Source organism: Mixophyes fleayi, chromosome 5 (genome assembly GCF_038048845.1).
Source record: "Mixophyes fleayi isolate aMixFle1 chromosome 5, aMixFle1.hap1, whole genome shotgun sequence".
Taxonomy (NCBI): Eukaryota; Metazoa; Chordata; class Amphibia; order Anura; family Limnodynastidae; genus Mixophyes; species Mixophyes fleayi.
This window is the reverse complement of record NC_134406.1, coordinates 139,926,862-139,952,481: the sequence shown is the minus strand read 5'-3', so window position 1 is coordinate 139,952,481 and position 25,620 is coordinate 139,926,862. Positions and strand designations below refer to the sequence as shown.

Below are 25,620 nucleotides of genomic sequence, written 5' to 3'. Positions count from 1 at the left end.
GGCATGGCTCTTAATGAGAATAAATAATCCTGCAAAAGAATAAAAACCTGCAAAAAAACCCTTCAAGGGTCACTGAGCAAGTACATCTATCTATCTCTATCTCTATATATCTATATCTGTATCTGTATACATCTATATATCTATATCTATATCTATATCTAGGGCCCCTGGTGCACTGCTTTGCCCGGGGGCCCATAATGTTGTTAAGATGGCTCTGGTCTAACTAGTGACATAAAAGATAGTTTATATGTACCCCAGAATTGCATTTGAATTTGGATCTGCCCTCTGGCATTACGTGCAGAATTCTGACAACTCGTATTCTTTAGTCTTTTTCCATTTCAGTTCTACCCAATTTTATTCCATTTAATGTGAAAGTAGCATAATTAGTATCACAACCTAGGTTTATAATCCTACATTTATTTACATTAACTGTCATCTGCCACTTCTTGACCAAGTTTGCTATTTTGTCTACATTTTTCTGTAGCAATTTACTATCCTGCTCCATGTTAATGACATTAGATACCTTACATTATAAGCTATCTACACAGTCATTAATGAAAAAAATAATTCTAAAACGGACAGAGTCCCAGTCTAATTATGTTCAGTTTATAACTACCAATTGTCTTCTACCCTTCAAACAGTTCTCTACCCATATTCATACAGTATATTTCTCCTTAAATCTGTTACTCTAACTTTATGTAGCAGAATGTTATATGAAACAATTATTGAACATCACATCAATTGCGCTACTAAGATTCAGTTTAAAACTTAGTTCTTCATAAAAGACGAATCATATTTGCTGGGCATGTTGACTGCTTCATGAGACAATGCTGACACTCGGTTACTAATATATTTTATAAAAGATATTTCAGTATTTTTCGTCAATCTTGTGGCAATGCCCTGTTTATAAGCTGGGAGTTCATAAATATAAGAAATAGTGGTCTACAAAATCCATAACTTAGTTTCTTTAGCAGACATGGATGGATGTCATTTGGGTCAGTTTCTGTATCTTTCTTATACTTGGTTGTACCATGCTTACCAACTTTGGAATGTTGATCTACAGGAGATCCCGGGGGGGAGAGAACGGGTGGATTAAACATGTCATTTTACCATGGGGGAGGAGGGACAGGCCAGATTCGCGTGATGGAGGCTCCAAATTCTGCCCGCTTCACTAGGAAGTGGACAGATGCGGGAGAATGACCTACTCTCCCAGGAGTCCGGGAGACCAGCCAGATTTTGGGAGTCTCCCAAACATTCCGGGAGAGTTGGCAAGTATGAGTTATCCTTGGTTATATATAACTGCACATCTTCCTGTGTTAGACAAATAACATTTAATGATGTACAAAGGTTAAATCGCAAAACAATGCCTTTAAAGCCATTGCTGCTCTAAATTTAACTGCAAACTCGCTGAATAGTGGCGGGTTGAAAAAATTGGCTCTTAATACATTTACCCCCTGGTATTTAGTCCACTTTTGTATATGCAGATGGAAAAAATACATATTTAAACATATTTAAATGATCAGCATATCATTTATCTTCTACAATATGCCCAATATAGCACTTGTAATTGTGCTGACTCATTTGGTCTTTGTGCAGTCTACAACAGCAAACCAGTCCTCAAGGGCCAACAACAGTTCATGTTTTTAGGATTTCTGTCTGTAGAAACAGCTCGGATAATTACTGACCCAGCCAAATAGATTAACTCAGCTGTGCATGATTAAAGAAATCCTAAAAACATGAACTGTTGATGGCCCTTGAGGACTGGTTTGCCCACCTCTGGTCTACAAGCTTCAATGTCCCTCTGAGTTTATTAAGGATACATAACCACTGGCATATTTTTAATGCGATTCACTAGTGTCTTTAACATTTGTAAAACTTATATAAACGGTTCTGACACTATGCGTATGGCAACACTAGAAACATTGCTTTTAGTGTTACCATACACTTTGCTGTTTTTATTGTATTGCCTTCCATTGTGTTGTAGTAGTGTTTTTTAGACCATACATTTTTTCATTGTTTTATCAGTTATCACACTTAACACATTGGGCAGCCTACAGTGAAGTCTCAAACATTAGTAAAAATGCAATTACAAATAAAAATTAAATTATTTTGCATTTGATATGCATTTTTACTAGCGTTAAAAAATGACAATAATTATGAGGCTGTAACTATGTAAATTTAACAGCTCCCTTATAAACCTTTTATTGATATTGAAGTTAAATGTTACTGTTTGTTCCGACTAGTTATGAGTGTTGATATCATCACTGGGAGCAGGTGCCTCTGGTGCGTACCACAATTGACAGTGTTTTTAGGGGATGAGGGGCTTGGAGGCGACCTAGCACTTTTGAGATGCTGGGCATACCCCCGGAGGATGTGACTACACCTAGGCTTGTGACAGTGCACAGAATTTGTTGCTACTAGTTACCGGACAATGTAAAATAATTGTATTGCATCCATGCAGCATTTGTATGAAATAATTGCAGAAACTCTATATAGCATGTTTGGTGTAAGGATAGATATACAATATTTTGTGTCCTAAGTGTTTGATTGTAAGTATTTTCATTCTTGTCTATAGCAGTGATTAGAAAACTAATGGTATTACTCACACAAGAGAGCGCCAGCACATGTGACTTTAGAAACTAGGCCCAGATGCTTCGATTAATAGCACAAAGTGTAGGATGAAGCTAAAAAAACACAGTGGAGGTCAATTATGAAGCACATTGAAGATCACTGCAAAATGTCATGATTGTGCACTGATGCACATTGGGGCGCACCTAATGTATTTTCTGCACTCTGGAGCAGCCTTTGCAACGTGCACCTCCATATGTGGATAAGCAGAAAAGTCTCTAGAAGGTAAACATTGCATCAAAGTTCAACCACCTGACTCTTTAGTAGCAACACTTTTAATAAAGTAAACTGTTAAATTTTCTCCCAATATGCTGATTGATTTAGCTCAAGGGCTGACTAGGCTGGTGGGCAGGAGGGCATCAGTCCCATAGTGGTTTTACCTGGGGCACAGTCACTGGGATGCCTGCATTTTTTTCTTCTTTAAAATATTCCAAATAGGCTGCTTAATCCCCCAGCCGAAAATTTGTCAGCCAGCCCCTGATTTAGCTTTATTTAAAGCTTAAACAAATAATTACATTTGTCACTGTTTAGTATGTGAGGCTTTATTTTATATTACTTTCACTATGCCTTGGAAGGCACTTTTTCGCCTAAAGCTGGTGGATATCGGGTCTCGTATCATTTTAATGGGACAAAGAAATTAATTTGCTGGTGCACTCCAACAGAGCCGATTCTTGGATGTTTGGCACCCCCAACAAATTATGGAGGAGGGCCCAGGAATGCTTGTCAACTCCCTTGAGGCAACCTCATTTATACATTATACCAAACGTTTTAAACTCAGCAAACACTATATCAGCATTAAAGCCCATACATTCATCAGCACAGTGACTCACACTATATACAAGTACAGTAACTGTGCAGAGCCATTGTGATGCCCGGTACACAATACACACTCCATTCTCTGGTTGATGGTAAACAGTACAAAGCCCATTTTCTGGTGAAGGTGCAAAGTACAGGTCCATTCACTGGTGAAGAGTGTACAATTTAGAGCACATTCCTTGGTGGCTCTTGGACAATACTTAGCCCATTCTCATGTTGGCTAGTGTACATTACAAACTCCAGTCTTTAGTGGATGATACAGAGCACATTCTCTATCTCTCTGAACATGGAACTATTGTTTTATTTAGCAAGAATTAAGAAAGAGTCATGTACAGTGAACTTTTTAAACAATATTTTTATTTCAAAATAATGTGAATGTATTTTAACAAACTGAATACAAAATTAAGGACAATGCTTAAATAATCTACATTTTCTTAAATTGTATAGTTTTTTATGTATTAATGTAAAAGGGGAGAGAGAGGATTGAAGAGAAAAAGGTAGAGTGTAATTAGTGAAAAGATGATGTAATCAGGAGTAATCGGAGTATTGCTGTACTTTTTAATATAATGTCAGCTTAATTATAGTATTATTTATAAACTTTTCTTTTTACTCATCTGAGTCTGTTGCTTTGTCTCATAATAAGGCGCAAAGACACCTGCTTAAGACTAACATCTTATGCTTTCTCCAATTATTTCTTTCATCCATGTTTTTGTTTTTTGGCAGAATATGAAGGATCTGGGACCGAAGTTCATAGGAAACATCCCAAATGTGGAGCTTGCAAATACGGAGCTGAGTGTGACGAAGATGCAGAAGATGTAGGGTAAGCGGAATTGATGGAGCGTTTAATTATGTTTTTAAACATCTAATTGTATACAGATCATAGTACATACATTGATAGTACTTGCAAGATTAGTTATTGTATTGTGCATGCTATTGTTCTCTGTTATTAACCATTTCAGACTCAATAGTGACTACCTATGATGTTCTTTAATGGTTTTAAAGACAACAAGGGGTCTGCTTCTCAATGGTAGGCGATATAAAAGATTTTCTATTTCTGCTTATTGCAACGATTCATAAAAAAATCAACTAAAAAATCTGAGAATTTGAATTCAAAGTAAGGATTTATTTGAATGAATTAAGCATTTCTTTATGTATTCCCCCTGCTGTCTCCATCATGAGATGGTGAAAGCGATAGGAGGACAACGGCGATACTTGTACTGCCGCTGTCCATGGGAAATAAGCTTCCCTATATTTTGCAGGGAAGCCTTCATGCAAGGCCCCTGGTGATAGCTATCACTGGCCCATTTTGATCTGAAAAGGGCTTATCCCCACTATGATAAATAGGGGCTTATGTCTGTTGTACACAGGAAAATGATATGCCAGTTCACAACATTATCACAAACATTTTCAGTGCTATTCAGCTTCTGAAGCTTTTATGCTTTCCACACTTGGGCAGATCTAGTTATTTAACATCATAGTCAGACTACCAAACTGGTGGCCAATTTGATCATGCACATGGTGGCCAATTTGCAAAGATCTGGTCATTCAGACTAAATTATCAGATTAAGTGGCTCCCTCCTGTCAGACAATAATTACGCACACATGCCTATGTAGTTGATCAAATTTACCATATGATAAGTTCAAGTCAAACATTTTCCACACATGGAGCAAATTTAGGACAACTTTTTCCAAAAATGACCCGTTGCTCAATATGATTCCTTTGTAAGTGACCATCATGACATGGAGGAGATATTGGTTGTATTGTTAAAATTAGCTCTTTTACATCATGCAACTAGTATTTAGATTCAGTTTTCAAATGAATATTCTTAAAATATATATTCTGCTGGCCTGAGTATCTCATATATGGCTCCCTAATACATACCTCTCAACATCTCAATAAACCAAACAGGAGCACTTCAGAATCTTATCAAAAAATCTTTCTTGTATTCACAAACATACACACACACCTAACAATCTTCTGGATACTAATTACAATCAAAATCAACTTATAATCTACACAGCTGTTTTATACACTTAAGTATATAATGAACAACATTTTTAATTTAGTAAGTAAACGCTATGGAATAATTGAATCACGTATACATATGACACAAAAGAGTGATGAATTGTAGAAAAAAAATAGGGGTATTTGGGTCCAAAAAAAAGGAATGTCTTTCCAAAAGACTGGGGGGTACTGTATACTGAAGGAGCATTCCTATTTTACGAAACTGTTTACCTAAACACGTTGGCCTAAAAGAAAACAGTGCAGACCTGAGGACAGGGACCCTCATCACTCTGTTTGAGGGTGAGGGGTAAAAATATATAGAATTGTTAGATCTGCTTTAATAAGCATGTCACACATGCCTAGCATATTTTATTGTGCAAGTAAAACACAATAAACCTTGCTAATATATAGACTTTATATTTTGTCTAAGCATGCAGAGTGGCGGTGCTAAATATCTGAAAGGTATTTTTGAACAATGGTAGAATTAAGGAATATATTTCTGACATATTGCAAATACACGCTGTCCTTTTGCTATTCCTGAATGTGTTTGTGGGTATCTAATAGTGAACAAAACACTTTGGAAAATCCATAATTATGGACAGCGTGACATAGAAATCAGCCAATCTCTATTACATAAATAGAGCACATCCCTGTTGTGTCTGTGTAATGGTCGAGCCTCTAGCAGATTCTCAGTAAAAGCTTTTATTCTTTATAAAGACTGTAGATTAAATGTTGAGGAGACTGTTAGAAACTAATAAATGCCTGTTCCCATGTGATTTTTTTTCTGCTTGCCTATTTAGTACAGACAGAGCAGATTTTTAGTTGATTTATAAGGTCAAAGTAAATATGGTTGAAAATCCATGTGTCCTAAATATGTTCAATGACACAAATGTCTGTTTTAAATTTGTTTAAGTTCACTCAATGGACAAACAAATGGACACACCTGGTCAAAGGAGGGACATCAAGCATATTGAAAGCAAAGGCTTATACATAGGTGTGAATCATGGGTTAATAAAGAAAATAACATTCCAACATGGTCTCTGGGCAACATAGTGGCTAAGTGGTTAGTGGTTAGCACTTCTGCCTTACAGTACTGGGGTCATGAGTTCAATTCCCGACCATGGCCTTATCTGTGAGGAGTTTGTATGTTCTCCCCGTGTTTGCGTGGGTTTCCTCTGGGTGCTCCGGTTTCCTCCCACACTCCAAAAACATACTGTTAGGTTAGTTGGCTGCTATTAAAATTCACCCAAGTCTGTGTGTGTGTGTGTGTGTGTGTGTGTGTGTGTGTGCGTGCGTGTGCGTGTTAGGGAATTTAGACTGTAAGCCTCAATGGGGAACGGACTGATGTGAGTGAGTACTCTGTACAGTGCTGCAGAATCAGTGGCACTAATTAAATAAATGGTGATGATGATGGTTAGCCTGTCATTAGACTTTCTAGTAATCAGTGTCGGACTGGGGCATGAAGGGCCCACCGGGGGACTGGAACGCTAGGGGCCCACTGGAGGGGGTGTGGCCAGCCATCATAGAGGCGTGACAAGACACTAGAGGGGGAGTGGTCAGCTCACAAAGGACAGCTAGCACCATAGTGTAGTATATAAAGAATGTAGTGTGTATATAAAGAGTACACAGTGTTGACATGCCCCTTAGATTGGGCAGAACAGTCATCATAAATCGGGATTGTCCCACTAGACCAGGCTTGACTAACCTGTGGCACTCCAGGTGTTGTGAAAGTACAAGCCCCAGCATGCTTTGCCATTATATAGCAGCTTATTGCTGAAAGGGTATGCTGGGACTTTTAGTTTCACAACACCTAGAGTGCCACAGTTTAGCCAAGCCTGCACTAGACTCAGAACATTTGACACACTGTCCTACCTGTTCTTGTCACTTCACTTTTACCACCTGTGGCTTCTTTAGTTGTGGCTTGTCTGGATCCTGGAATGTTGAGGGCCCTAAAAAACAATGGTTACATTTAGAAAATTCCAACCAGCCCCTGCATTAAATAAATAGAACCCACAATTAATACTTAGGATTTCCTCCAGCCCCAACATTAAATAGTATTCCCATTTAATAAATAAACCTGATACCCTCCCTCCAAACAGCCCCAGCAATAAATTAATAGCATTTACATTTAATACATCCATTTCCCACAACCATTCTCAGCATTAAATAATATTCACATTTAATAGATAGCCCTCCTCCCCACACTCAGCCCCTCATTCAATTATAGACCCAAAACACCTCAGCATTAAATTAAAGGTTCCATCACCCCCTCCCTATAGTGTTTTCTGTGCAGCCCCCCTCCCTATAGTTTAGTATAGAAAGGCAGCCCACCTATAGTGTAGTATAATCAGCCCCCCTATGCCACACAGTAGTGCCCCCAAACAATATTATGCCACACAGGAGTGCCCCCAAACAATATTATGCCACACAGGAGTGCCCCCAATGTTATCCTAAACAGCAGTGCCATGTTATGCCACACAGTAGTACCAAAAATTCACAAATGCCACGCTATAGTGTCCCCAATTCATATTATGCCTACAAAAGTCCCACCCAATTCATATATATATATATATATATATATATATATATATACTCTCTGCTCCTTGATGCTCCTGGCATCCGGTCTAACTTTTGATGCTCCAGGCAATCAGCTGACAGGGGGAGAGAACGGGTCACATGATCGCAGCTGCGATCGCATTTGAAAGATGTGATCTCAGCTGGGATGTGGCCGTAAGGCAGCGGGGCCCACCGGTGATTTTTCCAGTATCCCGGTGGGCCAGTCCGACGCTGCTAGTAATGGAACGTGGAAGAAAGCCTAAAATAGCCTATGCACCACTTGGAAAGCTACAATTACTAGAGCTAGAAGATTTGCTGTAGAGGATATGCACCAGTAATATACTTTCAATTGGTGTTCCTTGTTGTCAGCAGGGATTCTCTCACTTCTTTAGACTTTTCCATACTACGATGAGATATCTGATTTAAAAGAGAAATCCAGGGAACCTAAATATTTTTGTCTTGCACTTTTGTACTGCACTCTTGATAAAATACGATACATTCTAGATTTGGGTAACAGTTGCCAGTATCCCCTTGTGTATTGCAAATGCGTATTGGGCAACACTAATGTCAACTTTTATCTGTACCCACTATGGATTTGGGATTGGGCTTTGACACTGAGTTGTGCCCATATTTATCTATGTGGCAGTATCTTGTTACTAAATATACTTGCTGTACAGAATTTGCACCAGTAATATACTTTAAAATGTTTAATTTGTGGTTGTCATGTTTCATCTTGCTTTACTCACTTGTCATAGCTGTGAGAATTGAACAGAGCGATATAGAAGGGATTTCCATTGGGAAAAAATAGCAAAACTCCCTCCCACAGGTAATATTGTGTGGGCAGCACCATCTGCCTTTCACAGGTTTCTCGCTTCAACTGACTCCCTGCTTCTGCTGTTCTGCAGGACAAAATAGTCTGAGGTTATCCCGTGGGAAAGCTGGTTGGACGAGCCTTACAGCATTAGTGACAATAAGTATGTTAGGTGCAAGCAGGGACGAGTGCTCATGAATTGCACTGGTCTCAATAGCTGGAAACCACAATTTTGGGGGAGACAGGGATTTTGTTAAAAATTACCCTACAGTTCTCCTTTTAAAAACACTATATAACCACTGAATACAGATCAAACATTACTTTTGTGGTACCTTATTACAGTGAGACTATCTCTGCCAACATCAAAATAAACAATTTGTGCAAGAAAAATATCAGACCGAAGCTTACAATAGTGTTGCTTAATACCCGTTTATGATGCACCTGTGCGCAAGTGTGCCTGAAATCAAGAGTGTATCAAAATTTCTCCTTTAACATGATTGTAGTATGTAAGCTTTTTTGGTATTCTGCTGAAATAATGTGTGTTCAGTTTACTGTATTAAAGTTGAGTAAAACAAAACTTATCATAGCCTATGCATAATGTGGTGAATGAACGACTGATTCTAAGCAGAATGTGGTTTCAGCACACCTAATTGGATTAAACATACAGGCACACTCAGATGCCTTGTAGCGATACTGGTCTAGACTATTAATATCCACTAGTGAAGAAGGGAATGTCCATCACGGATGAATATTTTACATAAGCCATTCTTCCACTCCGTGGCTAGCAAAAAGGTGAAATCCAGGGGTACAAAGATCTAGCCTAACAAATTATTGTATTCTTGGGGCATAGTGTCTGAGGAAGTTACAAAGCTGATCTTAATTGCTGTAAGGTTTCACTTGATTGAATGACCTCCAATCAGCTCATGCCAAAACATCAAAAAGTTCAGTTCCATTTAAAAATTCTTCAGACACCGAGAATTGGAGAATATAATGTCTACTAGGTGCGATCTCGGTAATGACAGGGCCACAGGGGAAGTTTACAATGGTTTTAAAATTACAGAATAACACATAGCGGCAGAGTTCCCCAATTATCAGAATTTGGCATGACAAAAATATTCCGGTAAATTCTTTAAGTCAGAAAAACAGTTTTACCAGTCATAGCACTGAAACTGCATGATCTGGTTCACACCCTGACTACTATTTATATTATCACTAAGTATTAACAGTCAAATACTCATGCCAGGATTAATCTGATGAAGAATGCTATGCCAGCTGTCACTAGCTCAGCTCAAAGACCTAAATTGTACTAAGTGAAATAAAGGCACAACATATTATGTTTACATGGAAGATTGATATGGATGCCGTGAATAGCGCAATTCTGTGAAATCATGATCAACAGTAATAATGTTGGCAATAATAAGCACTTTCAGTTCAGTTGGTGGCTTCATACAGGGTGAAGATGTATGGGACTGTCAAATCATCCCCCCACTGCAGTGGAAGTTATCGAATCATGTCCTCATTGTGTGTAAAAAATGAGATTATCACTCCACTCACAAATCAATCATTATTTCTGTAGTAATATGTGTCTCCGTAGCACTTTACATGTTACATTCAGAAAAGCAATCCTCCACACATAGGTGTGTGTAATGCAGCTAATTGGCAGAAAATATAACAAAATAGCATCTGCACTCATGTTTTTGTTATTGCAGCATGGCGTGTAATGTAAGAATTGAATGAACATGCCTGAAATGTTTTCATTCTTCTAGTGCTGGTTGAAATTCCTTTTGTAAAATAATGTCAAAATTTATAATAATCAGTTTCTGAGATGTTATAAAGGAAATAGTCCAGTTGTCATGCACACAGACACACACAAACACACACATTGATACAAGAGCCTTCAGTTGGAGACCTAGAATAACCTAGTGAACTTAGGTCAGGCATTATCTCCTTGTGTCTTGAGTTCCTAAAGCAGATGTAGAATTATTTTAGTCGGGGAAGGTTTTATTATATACAGAACAAGTATCTGGTACAAAGTCAGCAATGTAAAAATGGATTACTATCTTGGCAAAGCAAATTTGGATACTTCTGCAGTATGCTTTTAATTTAATACCAATTGCCGTTACTTACACCTTAAAAAACATATTTTTAATCTCTGATCTCAAACTGTATATAAAATATATACCGATTATACAGACGTTATAAAAAGGCAAGTAGAGATATTCTTAAATTAATGATGATTAAAACACTTTTAACAAAGTGTAGTGGAAATGACAAGCTTGAAAGGTCATAGACATTTTTTTGGTCTGTAAATAAGGAGTGTACTTTATAAGAAGTGGAATATATCTTCTGGTATGCAGGGTCACAGAGAGCATCCTCGGTTCCCGATGCAGCCGCTTATTAGGGTCCCCTAAGGCAGCGCACGCACCATTGGAAAATGCCATTTTTTTGCACAGAACCTATGAGGAGTGACCATATAGATACCCCATATGATGCATGCACAGTATCAGCAAAAGCCATTGCTGCACATGCAACTGAGGCAGTAAAACTATTGGTCCTCAGTCATTAATCCCCCTGTCCACAATCCAGCTCAGATGGGACTTTGATTGGACAGATACCCAACCTTTTTTTTGGGTAAGAAAAAAAGAGGAGTTAAGGCATTGTTTTTTTTCTCTCTTCTGATTAAATACTACAATTTACTATAATATAATAACTATATAATTATCTCTCCTTTATTATTCCTCTTTGTATATTGTGTATAGGCCCCTAGATGCACCAGAACAAATGTACAATGGATAAAACAAACCATGAGTAGTATGTCATTAATATGTGAAAGTGAATATAAATATATATATATATATATATATATATATATATATATATATATATATATATATATATATTGTGGCAAGAGCCCGCTACTGCTGAAGCACACGCGAACAACTTCTTCCTTTTTATGTAGTTTTATTGTCAGGATGGTAAATGTTTTGACACCGTACAGGTTTCACAGCAATACTTGGAGACCCTAAACACTAGCTAGACATAGCTCAGCTCTCTCTAGACCAGCCAGCTTCCCCAGCGTTGATCTCAGTGCACAAATGATACAAACAAGCTTTTATACCTGATACTCCTCCCCCAGCCTTAGCTTGATGGACAGGTGACACACCCACCTTCTCTTTAAAAGGAAACGCCTCATCACTGGCTCTGTTTTGCACTAAAGAGACACACCCTGTCTGTTTGCTGAGAGGAAGGATTTCTCTGCATGTAAGTTAACCAAACTTAAACTATTGTTTGTTACACATAGGTCTTTACATTCAACCTAGGTGCATTGCTGCACAAATGTTTTACTTTACTTCCCTGCTTTCTCTGCATATTGCCATCTAAATGCCTCCTTTTGTTACAATATATATATATATATATATATATATATATATATATATATATATATATACATTATATTTGGTACGCACTCACACACACACAATAGTGGATGGTGTCACACTGCTTGAAATACTGATTCATTGCACAGTTTCTCTGGTTTATTCACATTTTACCTCTCTTTGGTGATGAGGATTGGGTGTATCACCACTTTGGTTTGATATGCACCTTTGAAAGATTTATTATCAAAATACTACACTATTGTGCGCCTTGTCCTTTTGCTTCTATTCCTAGATTTCATTTTCCATAATACACCGATTGGTTCGTGGAGGACTGGCAGCCACCTGCACATGGGAAGTGTATACAAGGATTTTATATATTGGACTATGATTATATTGGACTACCATTACTAATAATTAGTCACGCGTCTTTTTGTATCTGAATTGCTATTATTTTCTATATATATACACATATATGTTTGCATATATACTAGTTTACTGTTAGTTTTGTTTAGTAAATGAGTTTGTTAGCTGTCAGTATTAATCAGGGACGTACTGGGACAAAAGAGCAGCCCTGTGAAACAAACCATGCCAGCTCACATCTGAGTGCATGTCCAAAGCAGAATACATTTCTTTTTCAGCCACAGAGGGTTTTATTTTATTAACCTGCACTTAAGTCTATCAACATCACCACAAACTAGAGATGCTCGGGCTCGGTTTTCTGAAAACCGAGCCCACCTGAACATCACAGATCCGAGTACCAAGTATGTTCTGGATTCTATAAGCAATACCCTCCACGGAGATCCAGCTCCATTTCACAGAAGTCACAGAAAGTCTCCAGTCACATTTCTCTGTGCCATCGAAATGGATTCACATCAGTCCACAGAAGACCAGGAGCACCAAGCAGCTGCTGGAACCAGTCATGATGACAGTAATCCCTCTACATCATCTGCTAAAGCCTATGTTAAAGTGCATAGTGTTTTTAAGTCAGGGAAACAAAAATGTCAAAAAAAACACCTTTTACCTTGGTAAAGAAAATAAAACACCTATAACCAAGGCAAAGTTAACTGCAGATAAACATAAAATTGCCAACATGCCATTCCACAAAAGCAGTGGCAAGGAAAGATTCAGGCCTTCGCCTATCTGTATGAGTGCCAGTTCTGCAACTTTCAGTGAGGCATCTTCTTGTAAGGTCAGTCATGACAATGCAAGACCTTGTCATTCAGACTCATAAAATGGTGCCAAAATACTTTCAAATGTAAAAGCCGAGCTGGATGAAAAAAGTAAGGCATTAGAAGAAGCTGTATGTTCAGATTCAGAAATTACACAAATCCCTGAGGAGAGTCTGTCCACGAGTGCTATCTGTAAGCCTGACCTTTCTGATACTGTACTCATAAAGAAGCCTCCTTTCAGAATTTCTGCAGATATGTGGATGAGCAGCACAAGTGTAGCTGGTGATACACAAGTTGAGGATGCCACTTTGGAATTGCAACAGGATGAGGGGAATATTTGTGTAGCTGACAATGAGGATGTTGAAGACAATGATGTTGTTTTTGTAAGTCCTGCACCAGTGGAAGCAGTTCTTGCCAGTGATAAGAGGAAGACCATTGACATGCCTGCACATGAGACCGAAAAATCCACCTCTTATAAGTGGAATTATTGTTATCCAAATCCTGACAACAGTTGTCTAGCCGTTTGTAAAGCCACAGTCAGTAGAGGTAGGGACTATAACCATTTAGGAACCTCATCGATGTTACGCCATTTGAAGAGAGTTCATGGGAATCTTTTTGGAAACTCTGAAACTTATGCTAAAAAAATAACTAGCAGTCCAGCATTAGATTGGTCCCTTCTCTCATCTGGATCCTGGCACCTTCAATCCACACCCACAACACCTTCCTCATCAATAGCTTCACTAGTGGTCTGAGTTAGTCCTGCATACAAGTTGCTAAGGTTAGATTTCTCCTCCACTACCCAGGATTCCTCAGAAGAATTCTTTAGCATTAGTGTCCGTACTGCTGCTGCTGGGGGTGACACTTCATCCCAGAAGCAGACCAAGAAGAAGACTACTAGTAGTTTACAACAATTTACTGTTAAACACTCCTTTGCAAGAGGAAGCAAGTATGAAAGCTGTCACCCAGTCGCAAATGGGATCACAGACTCTATGACGACTATGCTAGTATTAGATCTGCATCCAATACCCACTATTAATGCAGCTGGTTTTCAACAGTTAATTGTGGTCTTGTGTCCCCATTACCAATTTCCATTATGACACCATTTTGCTAGAAAAGCTATTCCTCACCTCTACCAGAAGGTTCATAAAAATTTAATTATTGGACTACAAAATGCCATTCTAGCCAATGTACACTTAACCACAGATATGTGGATAAGTGGAGCTGGACAAACTAAAGATTATATGACTCTGACAGCCCACTGGGTTGGTGATTTGCCTTCACAAGCAGGAACAGCAGCAGCATGTACCCAACTATGTCAGATTTTTCCGAGGCAGTCTACTCTGTGTATCACCGGCTTCACTAAGAGGCATACAGCTGACAATCTGTTACAAAAACTCAGGGATGTCATTGATACATGGCTTATCCCACTTGTATTCTCCTCAGGATATGTCATTTCTGATAACGCCACCAATATTGTGAGAGCATTACAGCTGGGTGAATTCCATCACATTCCCTGTTTTGCTCACACAATAGACTTGGTGGTGCAGAACTTTTTGAAAAATGACAGAGACGTGCAGGAGATGCTGTCTGTGACCTGTAAAATTTTGAGACATTTCCGGCATTCTGCAACGGCATGTAGGAGATTGCAGCAGCTACAAGAACAATTTAATTTGTCCTGCCATCAACTGAAACAGGATCTTAAATGAAGAGGATTCTTATTTCAGTCTCCTGGACAAAACCATGTTACATTGCAAGGGGTGCAAATGAGTTTTTTGTTCTGCACATAAGTTAAATACTGCCTGTTTTTTTCATGTAACACACACATATCAACTTTAAATTTCAGTGTACAAATAAGCTATCAAGTATTTGTGTGCTACATGAAAAAACAGGCAGTATTTAACTTATGTGGAAAACAGAACACTCATTTGCACCCCTTGCAATGCAACATGGTTTTGTCCAGGAGACTGAAATAAGAATCCTCTTCATTTAAGATCCTTAATGAATCAGGCCCTTTATATGCTTCTGAGGATGGAGGAACAGCGAAAACCCACCTACGCTTACACCACAAGCCATGACATTGGGAAAGGAGGGAGAATGTATTTTAGTGCAGCGCATTGGAGGATACTTTCCCTGTTGCGCAAGGTGCTGACACCATTAGACGTAGTTACCTGTGAAGTGAGTTCAGACACTGCTACCTTGGGTCAAGTGATTCCCTTAATTAGACTTTTGGAAAAGCAGCTTGAGAAACTGAAGTAGGAGATTAAACAAAGCAATTATGCTAAGTATGTGGGACTTGTATATCAAGTACTTTATTCGCTTTGCCAGGATCCAAGAGTTATCAAAATCTTGAAATCGGATCACTGCATTTTGTGCTTAATCCTCTGTTTAAGAGCTATGTCTTCTCTTTGTTTCCAACTGATCCAGATCTGAAGAGATGCAAGGAGCTATTGGTGAGCAAGATTGCAGCTCAAGTATTACGTGACAGGACGGCGTCTCCTCCTTCAGTTACTCAGTCAACTGCTGCTAGGAAAAAACTTAGCTTTCCCAAGAGACCCAGGGGCGATGCAGATGACTCGGCATAACATTTTGACATTTGGTCGGTCTAAAAGAATTGACCAAAACGTGACACCTCTGCTGTAACTCCACCTGATCCTACTATCATCATCCAAAGGACAGTCCCTTTACATATTGGGAGGAAATAAAGGGAATTTGGAGACCCATATAACAACTCACTTTGCATTGCCTAAAGCTGCCTACCCTCTAGTGTGTACTTGAAAAGAGTTTTCAGCACATCCGGGAGCCTTGTCAGTGATCGGCATAGGAGGTTACTTCCTCGAAATGAACTACAATTTCCACGAGGAAGGCCTTTCCCACCAATTACTTTAAAATACTGAGACTTCTGCAATGGTGGATTCCAGCGGTGATGAATTAATAATGTGTGAGGATGATGTACACACTGATGAGGGTGAGAATGAGGCTGAGCATGATAACAACAACGTCCTGCCACTGTTCAGTGACAGCACAATTAGCTTAGGTGTCTTATGCCCCTTATTAGCTTGTTTTGTGGGGACCCCAAACAAACCAAGCACTTCAGCCACAAAAGTGGCACTCCTTGTCGCTGAAGTGCTTGGTTTGTTAAAGTGTGCATGTCCGTTTCAAGATCCATTATAACGGTGGGTGGGAGAGCCCAAAGACATCTTGCACCACTTTTCCTTTCAGCAACCGCTGTGTGCCAATGTTACCTAGATATGCTATAAACTGTTGTGTGCTTTGCACAAGTTAGCTTTCGCAAGATACCCATTGATAATACAGATGATTAAGCACAACATTTTGATATCTGGTCTGGTCTACTCTAAAAGAATTGACCAAAATTTGCAAAGAATGGTGGAGGATTATTATTTTATTTTTTTAATGGTATAAAGACAACAGTTTTATTAGCAAAGAACAACTTTGCTTGTAGAATTAATGTAAAAATGGTTGTCTAAATAGACGTTTATATGTATTACTCAAACATTCCACTTTGCTGCTGTTTCATCAGTGTTGCATAAAGTGTTTGTAATATGCACTTTATGTCAAAGGTACCTATCTATATTTGAATTTTTTTGGGATTGGGGACGATTTGAAGCTCAGTGATGACTTTGCTTTTTGCTGTGAATGCCAATAGCTCTTTTTTAGTGCATTGTCTGGAACAAAATCCAATATACTCATGTCAGCCAATTTTTAGACACCTGGCGGATTTACCCTTCAGAAGTTTGTTTTTACTCATCCTTTCAATTGCTTCTCCCTCGTACGTGTGACCACACACTTTGTTTTTCACTGGGTTCACCATCTCCAACTGTTTTATAGGACAAGTGAAATTTGCAGTGCTCTGGGTGAGAGCTATCTCCTCATCTTCATCTTCCAAAGCTTCGTCTGTAGGGTCCAGTGACACACCCATTTGTTTTCTCAGGTCTCTTAGCTGTTCTTTAAACTGGACATATTTATCGTTCTGTCCCCTGTATTGTAGTTCTGAAGCGCAGTGTATCTCTTGTGTACAAGCTCTCTTAAATCCGGGATCTCATCCGGTGGGTCACATTTTAACTTCAGTGTGGTCTCCTCAACTGCATCTATATATTGGTTTAAATCTCTGTTCAGTGCAGAGTATTCCAACATGACGAATTCTATGCTGCCCATATGTTCCATGACACAGTCTATCTGAAAAAGATCTATTGCCACTCCAGTTGTAATATCCATTAATGTGTCTACATAAGTTTGGCAGTTCTTCAGGGATGAGAGGGAGGTATCCACAGAGGAGAAGGAGATTAAAGATGTAGCACGAGCAGACATGATTTAATAATGTTCATTGAGTTAATTGACAGCACTGTTGGGCTTAAGGCAGCTACGCTATTGGTAGCTTGTTTTGTGGGGACCCAAACAAACCAATCACTTTAGCCACAAAAGTGGCACTGTTTGTCGCTGGAGTGCTTGGTTTGATAAACTGTACATGCCCCTTTCAATATCTTACATAAGGGTGGGTGAGAGGGCCCAAGGACAATTCCATCGTGCACCCCTTTTCTTTTCTGCCACTGCTGTGGGGCAATGTTTCCTAGATGTGCTATGAACTGCCGTGTTTTTGTGTCGTTGCTCTGTCGCTGAGCATCCAGCCAGCTTGCTGCAGGCTTTGTCCGAAAGTGTATGAAAATAATATTGTGAGTTGTGAGATGGTCAAAAATGACTGGAAATTAGTGTTATTGAGGTTAATAATAATGTAGGAACAAAAAAAAAAGCAAAATGATGTGATTTTAGCATACTTTAGCAATTTTTCTAAAAAATACAGATCCAAACCAAAACCAAAACACAGAGTTAATACAGATCCAAAACCAAAACACGGGGGTGAGTGAACATCTCTACAACAAACTCAGTAAAGAAGTGGGCACCAAGATCAGAGAGTGCAGCAGCAGCAGTTGAAAACTATTGAAATCAGAAGTAGTAGGTTGACTGATGCTAAGGAGCCCATTTTAACAAAAGTTTGGGAACCCAAACCAGCCCACTGATACTTTTGTGCATACTGTTTGGCAAATGCCAGAAGTCTTAGATTCTCAGTCCAGGCCTGTTATTGATGCTGGTGCTCATGAAGTAGTTTGCTGTGAACTAAAATATCTTATAAGATAGAACAGTTGCCATAATCTGAGGGCAGTTTCCAGAGACAATTTGTTTCCTGAGCATGTGAGTCTTTGTATACAGAGCAATCTAGAATAGTGATGAGCAAACCGATATATATCAAGGGACGTCGAACTCCAAAAGGGTCGCACATTACCCTTAATTTCAATAATTAAATAAACAGCCCCAAAACAACTCATCCCAATATGAACTGACACTTCCATCTGCTTCAAAATTCCGCCACATGCCACTCAGACCTGTAACTAGCTCCAATATACCCTCACATGCCCTCAGACCGACACTTGTCACAAAATATCCTCACATGCCCTCAGATTGCTCATATACTCTGAAACTCCCCCACATTCCCATTCAGACTTGCCCACATGCCCCTCACATGCCTCTCAGGCCTCACCCACATCATCTGTTGCCCACCAGTGATCTAGAAACACATAGGACACTGTTAAACATGACTGTGGAACATGATAGACCTCTGATACAGTGAACTTTCCCACCACAATTGTCCCAATATAATGATGCCAAAAAATGGAAGTACCAGGGATGGCTGAGTATATGGGTGTGGAGGAGGGGTATACTGCCTGCTATTTTAATTTTTTCATTTGTAATCAAAGAGTACACCGTGTATGTATGCATGAAAAATGATAATCGGAATTCCATGCTGAACACTGAAGGACAATTTCTGTCTGAGAAACGTGTGAAATATTGTCTCAGAACAGTTTGGAAAATTTTGCTCCCTATAGAACCAGCATCAATTCCTGGGAATCATGAGGAAAAAGTTTCACAGTTCAGTATTTGCAGTCTCCAATGCAATTCTGTTTGCTTGTTTTTTTATTCTGGAAAAGAAATGGATGCATAGAGCATCATAGTACATTTGACTGAGTAAGCATGTTTTGTGGATGTATTACTTTTTTAATAGAGAGAAGTATAAATAATCTTCTTTCTGACATTATATAGTCCCTCCAGTAATGACGCTTGTTAGTTTTTCATTTCTGCTGGATTGCACTACAGAGAAAAGGGTAAAACTTGAACAGATGGTTGTCATAAAGAGGATTCCAGCAGGGAAAATGAATGTACCAGCGTATGTTAACTGGTATGTGGGATTAAATGTTTGAATCAGAAAACTAAAATGCAGAATTTTTTGGCACCTACAAACAAACCACTCAATTTGTAAAATAGTCTTTACTATAATGCAAGTGATATTCATTTAATACATGACAGGTAAATAAGAATTAGACGTTAATACATATTTAAATTTGTGTCTACCTTTCTATCAATGAAAAAATCATTTGGTTTGATTTTTCTTCCACCTTAAGGATTCATTATATGTACCTTGGGGGTAAGTTAATTAAGCTACAGGTTTGAAAAAGTGGAAATGTTGCCAATAGCAACACATCAGATTCTAGCTGTCCTTCGGTAGAATGTACTAAGTAAACGATAACTAGAATCTCCACTTTTTCAAACCCGCAGCTTGATAAATCTACCCCCTGGAGTCCACTAAAGAGAGGGAATTATTGTCCAAATGGTGCTATGCAAGTTAAAAAGGAAACAAAAAACTTGCAGTACCACTTATGGCCACTGGGTAGGGCCTTCTTACAGAGCCCTTCAGTTCAAAACTGTATATCTGCTGTAAAATGTACTTTATAGCCAATACTTATACTAATTCCAAATCCATATATGATATTCCTAGAGATATTTTATGCTCTATACACATACTTGCCAACTCTCCTGGAATGTCCCGGAAACTCCCGAATTCCATGTAGGTCTCCCGGACTCCCAGGAGAGCTGGCAATTCTCCTGCAGGTTTTGAGCCTCCATGATGTGATTCTCCAGGAATCGCATCATTTTGGCCCACCCCTTTCCCATGGTAAAATGACACAATTCCATCATTACATCATGGAGGCAGGTGCAAAATGATGTGCTTAGCTTAGCCCTGCCCCCTCACTCACCCCCGGAGACACCCGGAGGCAAACCTGGAAAGGTTGCCAAATGTCTATTCAATGTGATTGGCATTGGCATTTGACTAAAAGTAAGAGTGAATGACGCCCAGATGTTTTGCATTTGGTGTCCCTACTCCCCTGAAATTCTACACTTATTTTGTTAGAAGATTTGATAGACCTGATTTGTTTTGTTAGAGAGTGCCCTTCATCAGTATATGGGGAGAGAGTTTTTATCACAGGTTGAAGGGTCTATTTATTAAATGGAGAAACGCTCTAAATCTGCAAGTTTTCGCCAGGTTTATTAAAGCCCCCTGGCTGGTGTAGACTATCGCCTCTGGTGAAGCTTCCCTTTGCAAATCGCTGTACTCCTGTTGCTATCTCCATCTCAGGAAACTGTTATTGATAAATTGTGCAGTAATTTGTGGCAGGGATAGGAAATAAATAGATCCTAAATCTCATAGATAGCGGTAATAGCAAGCTGCAGAAAAGAGACTAACTTAGATGAAGTCCTCACCTAGGAAAGAATACAGATAAACAGCACTTTGCAATTATATATTCAACAGAAATCAACTATAATTTGCTCTTACAACTGTACATCTGAAAAAGTGAAAGGTTTAAAATAGTTTTCAATTCAACAGAAATCAACTATAATTTGCTCTTACAACTGTACATCTGAAAAAGTGAAAGGTTTAAAATAGTTTTCAATTCTGCTTTTTCCACATTAATAAATAACAAAATGCTGGTAAGTTAAAGGTCAAGAAATCAATAGCACACCAAAGGCTACAGTATATAACGCTTTTATTAACAGTTTACATAGAAAAACAAATTGTTTTGTTATAATGTTCCTCTTCTTCACTATGATGTTATATTATGTACATTAGCTTGGTATAGCTTGAGTTTACCTCCAGAAATATAAATCTTTTCCATAATACACATAATAGTATTGTTATTTTACCAAACGACTGTCAAAACAGCTAAAAGTTTTGAAAATGTAGTTGTATTCCGACTTTGGGCCTCATTTAGAGTCGGATACAATTTACACTGAAATTGTAAGTGTAAATTGCATCCCGTAATTTACACAGTATTTAGAGTGGCATGGATCTTTAGATCCGGGTGACTTAGAATACTGTGCAAATTGAACAAACACGCCTCTCTATCTGCCTTGTGGGCCGATGTGCAGGTGTATCATGCACAGTACCCTGAAAAGCAGATAATTAAATAAATGAAAAAAATGTAAAAAAAATTATCCCCCAAACAGCACAAGGGTTGGTTATGCTGTTTGGGAGGGGTGCAAACCTTTTTTTAAAAATGTTTTATTATTTTTTACTTTGTATTTTAATACAGTAAGATCTCTTGCACCAGCTAAAAGCACCCGCAAAAGATACGTCTCCTAGAGACCTATTTGCGGTTGCTTTCAACTCAATATAGCATGTAAAGTGCATGAACGCCTTTAAATTGCTAGGCTCGCCCACTACCTCCCCCATTACATCTCTCTAAGCGCAGAGAGGTACCACGGGGAAATCCGTCTCAGTCATAATCAAATTGAGACAGAACTTTGCCCAAAAGTGCTTTTGCACTGAACAAAAGGACTTGCGTCCAACTCTAAATGAGGTCCTTTATGTATATTTATATTAAGAAATTTGTATACATGTTTTATGTTTTAGCTAATAGCTGTATGCCCCTTATAAACATATAGTCAGAACACCTTCACAAATGTGGGTGTTTCCATCTTCACAAATCTTATCAGTATAATGTCAAAACAGCTGCATGTGAGAAAATGTTGTTCCTTTCTACACTAGCCCATGCTGGGCATTATAAGCCGTCTGACAGCAACAGGCTCATGAATGTTAAAAAAGGGGATATTATTCATCATAGTGTGCGTGCCACTGCTCCCTGTCTGCAGGTGAGAGATGTAACCAACTATGTGATTGCCAGTAGCATAGTAATGTAGTCCATTTAAAAGATGAAATTTGTTGGCAAGAAATATATAATAATTATCTGTCTTGAGGTTAGATGACATTTCTGGTTATATCATTTTTTGAAAATATTGATTTTAAAAAACTTTATATATATATTAATCTGAAATGTGTTATTTTGCTATTTGTTTTTAAAAATATATATAATTTTTATCAAATTATTTGTGCCATTGCAGTTAAACATATTTGTAGCTTAATGGTTTAACATTTCCTCTGCATCACCAATACATTGTTTAAACCACTTGATATTAATAGCGTTTCATCTTTGTGTTGCTTGCTATATCTCGCCTCTTTTGTGTTCTTGTGAATATTTTACACGCTCCTCCTTTGTAGAGCAGTTCTAATTGCTCTCTTCATGTGCCATTGACAGGCGCTTTCTGGCTTTTGTGTGAAGCTGACAGCACACGCCTCTCACACTGACTCTACTTCTGATAGAGGCTCAACCAGACTATTGTGTAATCGGAGACTGCTAGTAATGGTGTCAAACATTGCACATTAAAGCACTAAGGAGAAATTCTGGAACTTGTGAGCAGCTTTTGTTCAGCAATGACGAACACAGCTGACATATGCACTTTGCTAATGTTGGTGAATAGGTATTGGGACATTCTATTTGTGTTGCATTTGTGCTATTTGAGAACTAGAAAGATAGATAGATAGATAGATACACAATCAGTGTTCGAAGTGGAAATTTAGAGTTGGTGGTATGAAAAATGTAATGTAAATGTAAGTGAATGGCATTTGATAGATTTACAATGAAGGCAGTAGGAGAAGTGGAGGAATGGCGTACCCCTGTATACACCTCCCACTTCCACCACTGAATACAATACAGAATTTAGACAGTATATATATATATATATATATATATATATATATATATATATATATATATATATAATGTAGACATTGGTCCTCTGCACTCACCATGTACAAGCTGTAGATAGATATTATATGGCGATATATAGAGAAATATATGGATTATATGAAGCAATATATATAGCCCAGGACGCCGAGAAAGGGTGGGGGTCTTACAGTTTACTGGGGTCTAGGTGGAAGCTGCTCCCAGTCCCCAGACATTGTGTAACATCACACACTGTCTGAAGAGTTCAAAATCTTGTGAGATTTGATAATCACATGAGACTATGATATTTCCTGCTTCTTATGGCTGTCAGCTTAACAGCACCCGCAAAACAAAGGTAAGTACAGTGAGCTGGAGGTGTCCTAATGTGTCTGGGGTGACGCAATTTGTCTGGGGAGAGGGTGGCGTGATGTGTCTGGCGGGGTGTATATATATTTATATATATATATATATATATATATATATATATATATATATATTGCATCTTTACGTCACGCCACGTAATTCAGTGAGGAACGGTGCAGAGAGGAGCCAGCATGCAAGAAAAAAAAAAGAAGACAGAAGACACGAAGAGAAGAAAAGAGATGAAAGAAGCCAATAGGAAGGTAAGTAAAGGAACGGAGGGCAAGGGGAGAAAAGCAGAAAAGCACATAGTGATGAAGAGGGGGGCAGAAAGGCACATAGTGGTGAAGAAGGGGTGGCGCAAAGGCACAGAGTGATGAAGACTGGGGGGCAGAAAGGCACAGAGTGATGAATAAGGGGGGGACAGAAAGGCACAGAGTGATGAAGAGGGGAGGAAGGCAGCATGGCACATAGTGATGAAGAAGTGGGAGGTAGAAATGCATGGAGTGATAAAGAAAGAGGGGGGTAGAAAGGCACAGTGTGATGAAGGGGGGGCCAGGTGAAGAAGGAGAAGCTGCATGGAGGGCACAGTGTGATCATAAGAAGGCACAGCGTGCTGATGATGAAGGGGCACAGTAATGTGCATGTGTGATGGCACAGGGGGCTTGTGGCAATGTAGTGTGTGTGATGGTACAGGGGGCTTGTGGCAATGTAGTGTGTGTGTGTGGTAGTTGGTGGCTAATTAATGGGTTCTCTTTTGTTTGTGGGGTGATGGTGGGGCAATTTAATTTTATAGTGGGGACTATTAATTTAAGATGGGGTGGTTTGGGGGCTATTAATTGAATGTGGGGTGAGTTTGGGGAGAATGAGGTCTATTTATTAAATGTGAATATGAATTATTTAATGGCAAGCGATGGTTGCAGGAAACAGGTATATTTATTAAATGTAGATACTATTAATTTATTGCTGGGGCTGTTTGGAGGGAGGGAAATAGGTTTATTTATTAAATGGGAATACTATTAATTTAATCTTGGGTTTGGTTGGAGAAATATAGATCTATTTATTAAATGGTAATACTATTATTTTAATGTTGGGGCTGGAGGAATGCCTAATTATTAATCGTGGGTGTATTTGATTTAACGCCAGAGTTGGTTGGCATTTTCTAAATGTGCTCATTGTTTTTATCAAATAGGGCCCACAATATTCCAGGATCCAGACAAGCCGCAACTAAAGAAACCAGCAGCCACAGGTGCTGTAAGTGACAAAAACAGATAGGAGAGAGCAGGACAGTTTACAAATTGTTCTGATTCTAGTGGGACAATTCCGATTTTTGGTGACTGTGCTGCCCAATCTACGGGGCAGGCCAAGAATGTATACTCTTTATACACACACTGCATTCTTTATATACTACACTACAGTGCTAGCTGTCCTTCGTTGCCACACCCCCTCTAGTAGTTTGGTTACGCCTCTCTAGTGGCTGGCCATACCCCCTCTGGTGAGCCCCTAGCATTGTTTCCCACATCGGACCCTTCATGTTCCTGCCCGACACTAATATAAATATAATATATTATATATATATTGCAAAATACACGATACAAAGAAATGGCGCTCGTAGCAAATCACCAATAGTCCAGTACAGAGTCTATATTCTTCTCAATAAACACTCCCTATGTGCAAGTGGCTGCCAATCCTCTTTACCAAGCGGTGTAGCATGGAAATAACCTAAAAAACCTAAAAAAGAAATGGAGGAGGAGGCGCACAATAGTGTAGTATGTTGATACAATATTGGAATCACACACGAATCCACAATAGGACCAAAAACACCAGTGAAGAGGAAACCAGATAACAAAAACTGTAATACAACACCCAATAGAGATAATGAGGGTGTAAGCGTACCAGATACAAAGTGGCAGATTATTCTCAAGACACAATTATAGTGACTGAACTTGCAGTATTTCCATATAATATATGTGAACCACCCAGGACACAC

The 25,620-nt window shown here is 38.8% G+C and overlaps 1 protein-coding gene across 1 annotated transcript in view; it reads left to right on the top strand.

Moving 5' to 3' along the window:
• Positions 1 to 25,620, top strand: part of TMEFF1 (transmembrane protein with EGF like and two follistatin like domains 1) — a 210,724-nt gene that overhangs the window by 132,265 nt on the left and 52,839 nt on the right. Inside the window, exon 5 of the mRNA XM_075212887.1 lies at positions 4,168 to 4,264. Within this exon, the coding sequence (XP_075068988.1) occupies positions 4,168 to 4,264 (97 nt within the window). The remainder of the gene's footprint in view (positions 1 to 4,167; positions 4,265 to 25,620) is intronic.